General features: G+C 31.3%; 1 protein-coding gene across 8 annotated transcripts in view; it reads right to left on the bottom strand.

Moving 5' to 3' along the window:
- The window catches only part of LOC127712207 (uncharacterized), a 43,200-nt gene that overhangs the window by 4,459 nt on the left and 25,604 nt on the right, over positions 1-13,137 (bottom strand). Inside the window, exons 1-3 of one of the 8 annotated variants that reach the window (XM_052218511.1) lie at positions 6,597-6,711; positions 637-888; positions 18-235 (exon numbers count right to left, since the gene is read on the bottom strand). The exons of 4 other annotated variants lie outside the window; for them this stretch is intronic. In XM_052218511.1, the coding sequence (XP_052074471.1) occupies positions 18-235; positions 637-862 (444 nt within the window). In that variant the 5' untranslated portion in view covers positions 863-888; positions 6,597-6,711. Of the gene's footprint in view, positions 1-17; positions 236-636; positions 1,627-6,596; positions 6,712-13,137 lie in introns of those variants that run through there. 3 more of the 8 variants (XM_052218512.1, XM_052218510.1, XM_052218509.1) reach the window with 3 other exon arrangements.

The following is a 13,137-nucleotide window of genomic DNA, read 5'->3' as shown; positions in this document are numbered from 1 at the left end:
ATATGTTTATAAATTACCTTGCTAATTGCGTCCCATTGCATATTGAATTCTTCTTCTGTCATTGTTTTATGATCGGAATGGGCAATTTTGTTCCGATAATACTTAGTTCTTGTCAAATCGGCTTCGATACTGTCATCTGTATCAGGGGGTAAATTGTCTTCTACTTTGATGTTAGCCAAATTCCGTAGTAAACAAATCATTAGAGTTAAATCGAATGATAGCGATGATGCAGCACCTATGAGGAAAATCATTGTTTTAAGTTCAAAATTACAGAATGTGCATTCGTTAAAAGTGAAAAAAATGATATCATTATCTATTACTTTTGGAGATGGAGGGAGTTCTATTTTGTTGTTGTTCTTTTGTATTTTTGTTTCGGGGAGATATATGGTCGAATCTTACACGGATTTTTTTTCTATAATACAATGAAGGGATGTAATAAGTGGCTTGTAGTAATACGTATATATAATATTGAGAAATCAGTAGGTTCGGTTCTGTTTTTGTTAACATCTGGCATGTATATGTGTATGTTCAATAGACATAAGTTCCAGCCAAAATTATATTGTCAGTTTTTAAACATGGCTTGATAACAGTTTAAGTCTAACATAACACATAATATTATGAAAATAATGATATTACCGACTGAAGGAAATAATAAGTCCCATTGAGTTTGATTTATTATCCGCTTTGATTTCAGAGATTTTAATGTTTTAAATCTGTTCTGATTTAAAACAGCTTGAAGACCTCCAGGATTAAATTGCTTGTCGAAGTATACCCTCACTGCTGGTGGAGCTATTTTAAATACTAAATTTGCTATCCGCAAATGATTGTTTTCGTGGTCATTTTCTTTCGTACTGTCACTCATCGCAAGTAGTTATGTTGATGAATCTACTAAAAGAAAAAACAATTTAATTCAACTGAAGAATTATACATTTGTGGGTTAATGTCTTAATAAAACAGACGAAGATTGGAAAACATCAATAATCATGAATTTTAAAGAAAGACGTAATACACATTGATTAAATATGTTTTATGTTGTTATATGTTATACATTAAGAAATACATATATATGTGAGCCACGGTGTTAAAGTGCAAAAATATATTGCTATCACATGACTCATACATATAAATGCAATCTGACATATATTAGTGCAGTGATGGTTGTACAGATTATACAATTCTAGTATCTAGTTCTAATTCCATGCCCAAATAAAAGCTAATATACAGTTATAACACAGGTTTTTAGATTTCGTAAACTTTCAACTTTACTGTACGTTTACATGTACATGTATCCTGTGGAGCACATCAATGTATGTAAATTGACTTGAGTGTGAGAGAGGTCGTGAGTTCGATTCCTGACCGGGTCAAATGTCTTAAAAAAGACAAAAACCGCATTAAGAAATAAATAATCATTCTTCAAGATCTTTTGGGGGAATAAATTGTAATGGAAATGAAATCAATTTGAGCTGTCTTGACCTCATTTTCCTATAAAATATTGAAATTTAAATAAAATGCAGTCTCTTGACTACATTACATACTGAACAATTCAAGCACTAGTAATAACGGAAATTGTATCAGTCATCAACAGTATTAAGAATGTTTGTATTACTTCAGTGTTCTTTACTGTGTAAAAATATTTGTTTCTTTTACTAAGGATATGTGATTAGGGAGATTTACATGTAAATTGGATTTCCATAATACTTGTCTTAATGACTTTTATGACTTTTTTTTATCTTAGTTTATATAAATAAATGCCTATAATGTTACTGCTATATAAAATCTAAAACAAAAATTGAAATGACTAGTGCATAACATTATTATGAGGACATATTTGTTGTTATTATTTTCATGCAAATGGTATATAAATCAACAAAAAAATTTAGAAGTATGAAGATGCAAAATTAGCATCAACTCTTGACTCTTAAGGTAAATGGTTTTTAACTATAAAAAGAACCATTTCAGTCTTTAATTTGTGAATAGATTGGTTATCCTGGTGTCCTAAAAGAACTGTTCTAAAGAAGAAGAATCAACTAACCACGGTCCTATAAACATCAGACATAATACGCCAAGCCAGGAGCCTCTAATTCAATGGTTGTCGTTTGTTGCTTTATATCATATTATTTTTCCTGCATTGTTTTGTACATCAATCAGGCCATTAGTTTTCTTATTTGAATTATTTTACATTTGTCATTTTGGGGCCTTTCATAGCTAACTAAGCGGTATAGGTTTTGCTCATTGTTGAATGCCGTAAGGTGACCTATAGTTGTTAACTTCTATGTCATTTGGTCTTTGGTAGAGAGTTGTTTCATTGGCCATCCTATCACATCTTGTTATCTTTATATTTATAAGATGCAGAACTTCTGTTTTTATTCAAAAGTTTAATAAAGCATTTGAAAATTCTAAGCTCCATTATGCTTTTTTGGAACGGTATATAAATACACTTGAAAAACGTTTTATTGCATAAATACGAACTTCAAAAGCGAATAATTGGTAAATAATTTGATTTTCAGCATTTGATTCTGTTTAAGTATATACAAAATTATCACATAGAACGTTTATGCATGTTTTTAGGTTTATAATTTCAACTTCTTTGATAAAAGTTGTTTTTTTATCTTTTTTTTTTTTATTTATTTTTTGCTAAAAGAATATAACAATGCGTAATCATTGACAGCTCCAAAATAAGGATATCAAAAATAAACTTTCATTGATTTTTTAAATGAAATTGGTAAGGAAGTATTCAAATAAGAAAACATAATTTGCGTACAAATATAATAAGTGTGTACATAATAGGCATACAACTATAACACCACTTCAAATACGAACGACATTGTTTCGTTTATATTTATCGTAAGATCTATTATCAATAACACTTAACTTGATGACGAACAATTTTGGTTGTTGGCTTTGCCTGTAACATCATTACATTTCTGTTTATTTTTGCCATATCTTTTATCTTTTTTTCTCTTTTTTCACTTTTTGGGGGGGTATTTCCAAGAAATACTGTTTTGTTTTTATACAGTAAAGCTGATTTTTTCACTAAATTATTAACGTTTGATAGAACATAGGTCATTCAGTTAAAAATGTTAAAAGGAAATCATTCATTTTATAAAGGGAGTTGAATAGAACATTGTTCATTAAGTAAAATATATTCGACAGGATATCGGTCACACAATAAAAAAAAAAGTTCAATTGAACATTGTTTAACTATTAAAAACATAAAAAGCATCAGTCTCTCAAATAATGATATTCGATATAATATAGGTCATTCAATAAAGGAAGTTCGACAGAACGGTCATCACATAAAGGATATTTTACAGATCATCTGTCATTCAATGAGGGAGATTCGATAGAATTATGACGAATTAATTGAAGACGTTGAATCAAACATTGGTAACTCAATTACAGAAAATCGAGTAAGTGATCAATGTCTTAGCAAATTAATTTGATAGATCATTCAATTAAAGACGTTTGATAAGACATATGTCATTTAATAAATGACGTTCGATTGAATAAGGGCCTTTCAATTATTTACGTTGGTACCAGCGGTCCCTCCTTAAAGGACGTTCGATAGGACATCAATCATTCTAATACTTATGTTTGATATACCATTGGTTTAAAGATTATTTTTCACGCAATTTAGATCGTTCCATAAAACATTGTTCATTCAAAACATAAGGTCTGTAAAGTATCGGTCACTCGATTTAGAATATTTTATGGTCTATCGGTCATTCAGATATTTATGTTTGATAGATCGTCAGTGACTCACGAAAAGACGTTCAATATACATGTAACATTAGTCACTCAATTGTGAAAACTCGTTCTATTTTACCACTGGTACGAATGACCATGAAATAATCACACTTGCTGGCTTCAAACCACACTTAATTCTCTGTGTTCGTGGTCTAGGAATATAGTTACCAAGTATTATATGGGGTATTTCTTCGGGAATATTCTGACTACTATTTCTTTAAAAAGTTTACTATTAAAGTGATGATGATGAGGGGGTTTCAACGACCTTGACTACCGAAGAGTCTTGCAAGGTCGGTAGCTACTAACAGTGGTCCTGTCAAATGCATATATATTGTAATATTTAAATAAGTATTACATGTGTGAAAAAAAAATATTGTTGAAAGTAGTGATTTGGCCAAAATGAAGTAGAGTAGAAATTAACCTTTTGCAATTATTCAAGATTCATGTTAATAGGGCTCTCAACAGAAAAAGCAGCGATAGATTGTCTTTGGACAAGCATATTTTATCAGAATAATAATTATCTATAAGCAGTTAAATTTATTTCATGTTTGAACCATTGCATTTTTGTAACTCAATTTGGCTTTTATAAAGAAATGCATTGTAATCAATGGTAATAATAATTGTGGTCTTAGGCTTGCTTGTCAATAATCATATCGTGAATTTTCAATTAATTGAATCTTAGACAGACTACACAACAGCGTAGAGTTTGTTCTACTACGAATATCATTGAATTTTCCTCGGAGTTCAGTATTTTTGTGATTTTACTTTTTATTCATTAAATTAATATTATATAATCGAGTTTTTTTTCTATTTGCTATTTTAATCTTTGATACCACTGAGGAGTATAATGTGTATATGTAATAAGATACCAAGAATTCGGAGAATAATGTGGTACATTGAATAATTATATTATTCTTCATATAGCATATTACGAATATTTAATTAATTATGTCACACTTTCAACCACATGTACTTCCTAAAACACTTCCTGTTAACTTACAACTGACCTTTTTTGTAAATAGCATAAACATAAATACATATTCTAGTACTTCCTTCGCTTTGTAATCGACACAGTAGTACAATTCGCTATATATCTATACATGACCCAGACTCAGAGATGTACATATTAGAATTAAGGCGAAAGATACCAAAGGGACATTCAAACTCGTAATTCGAAAATAAACTGACAACGCCATGGCAAAAAAAACAACAGTACACAAAACACAACATGGAAAACTAAAGACTGGGCAACACGAACCCCACCTAAAATCTGGTGTGATCTCAAGTGCTCCGGAAGGGTAATCAACCGTCGTGCTGCTCATGTAAGTACAAAGCCGGTGATAAGTCTTATTATGTAGGTAAATGGCAGTAACAATTCAATTCAACTGAACATCCACGTGTCTTGTAACATAGGTGCAAACACAAAGGTTAATTTCGCTGTACAAAAATCGAAATTGAAAACAAACTACAGAACTAACTTGAAATTCCATGAAAGCTTTTGGCGCATTAACGTTATTTTAAAATTTGACGAATGAAAACTCTCAAGCTGAATGTTATTCTCTAACGTGTATGCTCCAAATTTAGATATTATTGAGAGTTTTGAGGTCGGTGTTGTTTTATTTTCTTGTTTATTGCATTAGTCGTACGTTTGTGGACTTCAACAAGTAAACATGGCGATTTACTCCATAACTACGACATGTCAGCTGTGTATTTGATGGTAAATAGTAGCCAACAAAAAAATTAGGGTTGATAATCATGAAAATGAAATAAAAAATAGTTGATGCAAGCATAGATTATTTTGGAATTTTTAGTTAATTAACAGGGGGTAAAATAGAATAGCCACAATCACGGCAAATTTATCTTCACTTAGATTTTTGAATTACCGTTTTTGTCATATTATAGTCGAAAAGATTTATGTAAGCCATTCATTTGTTATCATTTTCACATAACATTGCATAACCTGGACTGTTACATTCGTTAATGTTATTCCTCGCTAACGGTCTGGATAAAATTCCAATATAACGGCCCAGGCCATGTGAATATTTCATACAAAACTATGGCTAGAATGAATTATTTCTTTATTATCAAATGGTTGTGTAATTTATTATGTATTTCCCACATGAATATATATTTCTCTTGAGTATGCGAAAAGAAAAATGCGTTGATAAGTTGAACCAACCAGCAACGTGTTACGAAACTGAGATATTTCCGATTGATATTCGTTAGGTTAATGATGACTTTCAAAAGTCACATTCCCCATTGGCAATGGATATTTGTGATTCCTTAAATAATATACAAAACATTCACTTGTTTCACATGAAAATATACTTTTAGTCAATTTTATGTAGTTCTGAAACGTTACCAAACTTAGAAACTTCTGATATTAACAGTAGTTTTGGTTCTTGGTCCAATATTCTCAAAACCGTATGGGGAATTATATATTTGGAGTGAAGCTTGCAAAACCGAAAATATTTCACCAGAGAAAGATCACTTTTACCATTACATAAAAAGGATAAACAACGCTTGAAAATTGGATATCGCAGATCGCAGTAACTGATGCATATATCTTCGCGTCCGGTCATTTCGATCGTCCGGTAGGTTCGTTCATTTCGTAAACATAATGTAAAAATTACGAATTTGAATGAAAAGTTAAATTACCAACAAGCATCGTAACGATACAGCATTTTATTTGTCAATGTCATTAGACTATATTACATTGTGTTTTGAATTTAATTCTAAGCTGGAACAAATGTTGATAGCCGGAGAAACTTTAAGTTTGCTACCCTTTAACTATTACTTTTCTTCAAACACATAGTTTAATAGAATTCCAAAAAAATATGTTAACATACCTTAATTAAGCAGGTGTTTGTTATTCAACTGAATTAATTTCAAATGAAAATTCATTGCTTCACTAAATATGTCGGTTTCAATCCGGTATGATTTAAACAATACAATGTTTCCTGTTACATACACTTATTCATGATTTAAACAAAAGAGGCTCGGAAAGGTTTTCTTTTAACTATATTAGGTAGAAAAAAAAGTAATTGTAAAAATACCGACTTCCAACGTAAATTCAAAAAGGGAAAGTCCATTAAAATGTCACAAATCTCACGTTAGACTATATCAAACAACGTAAAGAATGGAAAACAACTGTGCATTTTTCGACGAAAATGGTAGATTAAACCTGGTTTTTAAAAACAAAAAAAATAGAACTCTCAGACACAATACATGTGTTGCATGTGATCAAATTATGTATTTATAGAAAACAGATAACATGAGCATGCAGCAAAAATTTAAATTTAAAACCCCTAATACTGATATTGATATATTGTTAGAAAAAAAGTAATGAAAGTCGCTTAAACATTTCAAATGGACAAATAAGACTTTTTTCACAGATTCTATTCTGTTCAGATTTCGACCATATATTTGGCTAAAACTCAAAGCATTTTTTCTAAAAATCCAATAGAATCATTTCAGAGATCGATTTTTGCATATGTTCGATAAGTTTCGTTTTTGTATCTAAAAAAGTCCCATTATATTTAATCGTTACAAAAGTGTGTAATATAACTCTGCCCGTGTACCTTTTGAGACGTTATCGATTGATGTGAAATAATGTTACTTAACTCTACATAAAAAAGGGAGGGTGTATTGGTCCTTGAGGATAATGTTTGACGTTAGCGTTCGTGAGAATGTTTCCAAATAAAAATATAAAACCAAACAGTATCAGGACAAAACAGACCTCTAACAAGTTTGAAGTTCTAGATTAGTTTTTAAAAACTCATTAAAAATACCAGGCTTATTTTAAATTACTGTCATTAGGTCCAAAATATCAAAATGAGTGTAGATATGCAGAGCGCGGAGTGATCTTGAAAAAGCTGAATGAGTAACGAATTAATCATTCTCAGATTCGATCGATGCGATAGAACCTATAGTGTTCAAAAGAATTCCTCTGACAACGAAGATGCACCATCGTTTGTTACACAACATAATACAAGATTTAGTTTTAAAAACTTTAACGGCTGACAACTAATACATAATCTGTACGGAACACCCAAACGTTATAGATTGAGAATAAACAACATAAATTACATAAAGGGTATTGAAAGAAATACGTCAACTAATCTAAAATGATCTAAAGTCTACCTTTTTTCCTAGGATAACTATCAGAAAAGAAATTAATAGTGTAACAGACAGTGAGACATAATTTTTTGAAAATGGGTGAAGTGAAAAATAATTTACCATACAGCCACTAAACAGTTACAAGAACGACACAATTAACTTCCAGCCACCAAAAAGGAACAGGAACGACACAATTAACTAACAGCGACCAAAAAGAAACAGGAACGACACAATTAACTAACAGCCACCAAAAAGGAACAAGAGCAACACAATTAATTAACAGCCACCAAAAAGGAACAAGAACGACACAATTATCTAACAGCCACCAAAAAGGAACAGGAACGACACAATTAACTAATATCCACCAAAATGGAACAAGAACGACACAATTATCTAATAGCCACCAAAAAGGAACAGGAACGACACAATTAACTAATAGCCACCAAAAAGGAACAAGAACGACACAATTAACTAACAGCCACCAAATCGGAGCCTGAAATTAAAGAAGCCAATAAAAATCAAAAGACGAATATCAATGCGACTAGACAATTTCAACTGTATTGAACTCCGAAAGATAGATTTTTGAAGGTAAACATGCTCAAGGGGCAGCTCTTAACTAAATACATGTGTATGTGAATGATCTGATGACATTTACTGGTCAATACGTTGCACAATAAATACTTGAAAGACAATAATCAAAACATCGTAACATGTATGTGGTGTCAAACAGCACTTATTTTATACTGAATGTCAATGCTAAAAATATGATATTTGTTGTTTGACGGGAACAAAACTTAATCTCATGTAAAAAGTAAAATAACAAAAATACCGAATTCCGAGGAAAATTCTTAACGGAAAGTCTCTAAGCAAATGACAAAATCAAAAGCTCAAACACATCAAACGAATGGATAACAACTGTCATATTCCTGACTTGGTACAGGCATTTTCTTATGTAGAAAATGGTGGATTAAACCTGGATTTATAGCTACCTAAACCTCTCACTTGTATGACAGTCGCATAAAATTCCATTATATTAAATAAATTTATTTTAAGGTTTAAAAATAAGATTTTTTTTTTTGCAAATTAACTCTTGGTTTCATTGATGTATTTGAAGTACTGGATGTTTTCAAAGAATAGAGAATAATGAGCCATAAAAACAAGTTTTACTATAAGTAGCATGAATTCGTTGACCGATACGAAATATATATCTTAACTCACAAACGAGCAATGTTTTAGTGTTCTTAGAACTTTATAAGACCCAAAAATAGTCGTATGATCCACATATATGCCGAAACTGTCCTTTCCGTGTGGTGACAATTGACTGGGTTTGACTTAGCATAGCCGTAGAAGCATTCTCAACAGGAAACGCGTATTGTATCGGCGCAATCAGTTCTTTTTCCATTTGGAGTTCATGCAGATTCCTAAAGGTTTTTTTAATAGTTGTTGTATTCCAAATAGAATAACGAGTTTATGACATCATTAAACTACTATCGCTACGTATAGACTAAATCAAGAGTTTAACAGTTGTCTACCTTTTGCCGTGATGATAATTTTACTCTTTTTCGGCTAATTTCTCTAGCTATTCATATCTATGTACAATACTCTTGAAATATAGTTCAAATTGCTAATTGACCTATGAATAAAGAAAAGGGTAAAGTTTCCTTGTTGGCGCTTCCCCCCTTTTTATAATCCTGGATCGACATCTGACAATTAGATTATAATTGGTTGATAAATTTAAGGATGTGTTTTTAATGTCCAGCACAAGTTATATCATACATATTAATTAAAATAACATGTTCCAATGTATGCGCACAAAATACGTGTGTTTTATCTCCTTTGTACTTGACATAGAAGTTTACAGCTATAGGTCACCGTACGGCCTTCAACAATGAGCAAAGCCCATACCATGCAAACCGCAAAGTCAGCTATAAAAGCCCCCGAAATCACAAAAGTAAACCAATTCAAACGAGAAAACTAACGGCCTAATTAATGTACAAAAAAATGAACGAAAAACAAATATGTAACACAGTCTACTTGAGAGTATTTTAATAATAAAATAGTTTTTGACATATTCTTTTGACAGTTCAGAAGAGAGGTTTAAACTGATCCCAACTGTACTTGTGAGCAATGTTATGTCATAGGACAAAACCCATTGGCATTGCATTGGCATTGCAAAATTAATTTGATGCATCAAATATTCTCCAATTTTTTCTTATCCGTGGTATTCGAAATACAACTGTATTATGATCTAAAGAAGAATTAATGCCAAATAACATCACATAAAACCCCAAAAACAAGCTATCTGACAAGTTTGAATTGGGAGAAAAACCTTAGTTAGTAGATTCATACTCTTTTTGGCGACTTTAGCTTTCTTTAGCTTGTCGGTTCTGCAAAACGGACTACCAAGTATGATGATACCACCGCGAGAACACCCAGTATAAAAGAGGTTGTAACGATCTAGTAACAAACATTACACGAGATATATACATCATACATAAAAAAGTATCCTATAAACAGATGACGGACATTTCACCAAATTACTCAGAAACAGCTGGAGTACAGATAGTATAAAATAAATCTCAAACAAATCAAAGAAATTTAACGAGCTAGGTTACTGTGGATTCATTATTATTCGTTGGATACCAATTTTCGTGGATCTCGTGGGTACAGGTGAACAACGAAATTAAATGTTCACCGATAAACAAAATTTCTATAGGCTTGTAAGCAGATTTCGGTAAAACCACGAAATTAAGTATCCACGAACATGTAAGTTTTCCTTAATCCACAAAAATTGCTCCCACGAAAATAAATGAGTCCACAGTATTATAATTCATGTTTTGCACGTGTTCTACTGATAATGCCCAAACTTTGATCGATATTATAGTCATTTATATCAACATTATACATTGATGTGATCTATTTTCTTAGAGAGGTTAATCTTATTTTGTAAACCAATACAAAACATGTTAATTGCTTCTATTTAAAAGATTATAAAGCGGTGAATATGTCAATATTGTATGTCTCATAGAAAATGATCAGTGGAGGTCTTTTCAAATTAAACTTTTCATTTTGTAGAGAATATCATATTGCTATTGTATGGAGAAATGAATTTGCTAAAGACTATAACGCAGGTTAAAATGTGACTCCTTGGATGTAGTTTGGTCTGTGATAAGTTACATGAAGCATATCGATCGTTAGAGCTACATTTTTATTTGACGATGAAGTCTTAAAATTTAAAAGTTACTGTCCCTTCACAATATAAACTCCTTTTTATGGTCAATAGAAATTATCATTTCATACTTTTGATCTTAATCAATAGTTTCTTCAATTGACAACTTAATCTTCGCTTGAAGGAATTACAGTTCTACCAATTGGTTTAAACTTTGGGCAATTAATATTTATGTTGCCATGGACAACAGTTTCAACGAATGTTTTTGGAATCGATGCTCTCTTCATATTTCAAGAGAACATATTGTGAATAGTTTGTATAGTTTTTTTTTTAAAAGGCTGTATGCACATGCGTTCTTAACTCTTACGTTCGTCTCGTCAATCAATTAAAAAACAGGTGTCAAATTGCCAATCTAACTTAAATAGCTTCCAGAAGAAGAGAGCATATTTTGACCCTGCTTTCTAAATTATGTGCTGTCTTTCAGTTACTTGTTTGAGTTAGTTGCCATCCAATTGGTAGCCTGGCTGTGCAAGTTTCTTATCGTGTATAGATACATCTGCGCACTTGAAACTCATTTTTTGGTACAAGAGTCGACAGTTCATGATGTAATTGTCTCACAACACACTACTATGTAAAGTAATCTTTCAAATGAGAATTGAAATTTTTGTATATTTTAGTTCAATGTTTTTCAAATGGCGCCTAATGAATAAATTCTGAAAAAATTAGAACTAGACGTACACCTTTATAAGACATGTGCTTTTATTTACAATTTTAGTCAAAAACAATACCACCAAGCTTTAAGGAACAAAGAAAAAATGTTGAAACTCTATGTTGTATTTACCCCCATCCCTACCCCCTATTTATTTCAATTTAAACAAAGTATTTTTGTTTTTACGTTCCTTCTTAATCAATTTTTTATTTCATTTTTTCTCAAGACATTTAGAAACGATCAATATATTGAAAAAGAAACAGGACTGCACACGCTTATATTTCTTGCTTGTTTGACCTATGACTGAATTTATGTTGAACGTCTTTGATATCAAGGTTTGACTACAACTATATCACATAAACTTAGTTACTTAACATTGATGATCCATGAAAAGGAGGTCAAGGTCGCATGAGTCCTGCCAGACAGACATTTACCTCTTACAATAAAACAATACACCAAATATAGTTGACCTATACCTGATTAACTTGGGCCAAGCGAGCTTTTCTCACAACTTGACTTGGCCTTTGTTGTCCATCCTCCGTCGTTGTACGTTAACTTTTACAAAAATCTTCTCCTGTGAAACTATTGAACCAAAATATACCACACTTTGCCACAATCATTATTTGGGTATCTAGTTTCAAAAATATGTCCAATAACTCCGCTTGCCAATCAACATGGTCGACATGGTTAACAATAAAACACAGGGATAAAACAGAGGCAACAATATTCTGAATATTGAGATATACCTACTTTCTTTTCACATCAAACTGTCAGACGACTTATCAAAGGAGTTCTTGCCCTTTACATGTTTAATTACGAACCTTTCCATTATTTTGCGGTTTTTTTAGCTTTTATCTTGAAAACTCTAATAGATAAACTTTGAAAGCTAAAGCAATCAGTAAGACAAGATCATCAAACATGAAACATTTGACTAGGACGAAAAGCAGACAGCAATCATTCAATCTCTTACTAATGAATAACGCCATGTATAGTATTAAACTTGCACGATAATAAATGCAACTTCATATTCAGGTGATGGGGAGGTGTACTTTATTTATTTCGCATACATAAAATATATAGTTTCTTTGTTATAAAAAATCTAATAAATTAAGCATCTCCTTAGAATCAATAATTCAGATAATAAATTCAATTTCATATTTCTCTACTTGTTCATGATATATGATTAATTCTGATGGTTTTTTTTTCATTTTAGCCAACAACAAAAAAGAAAAAAGTAAAAAAGTAAGTTTTATTTTGTTTGGTATTCATAAACACATGACAACTGAAGTTCTGGCTTAATCTAATATCCTTAACCTCTTCTTGACTACACAATATATTCAAAGAGTGAGGAGTATTGTATAAATCATCTGATCAATTTCTAATACTGTTCAAA

Source organism: Mytilus californianus, unplaced genomic scaffold (assembly GCF_021869535.1).
Source record: "Mytilus californianus isolate M0D057914Y unplaced genomic scaffold, xbMytCali1.0.p SCAF_8, whole genome shotgun sequence".
Lineage (NCBI taxonomy): Eukaryota > Metazoa > Mollusca > Bivalvia > Mytilida > Mytilidae > Mytilus > Mytilus californianus.
Note: the sequence above shows the minus strand (reverse complement) of the source record. Positions and strands in the feature narration are given on the sequence as shown.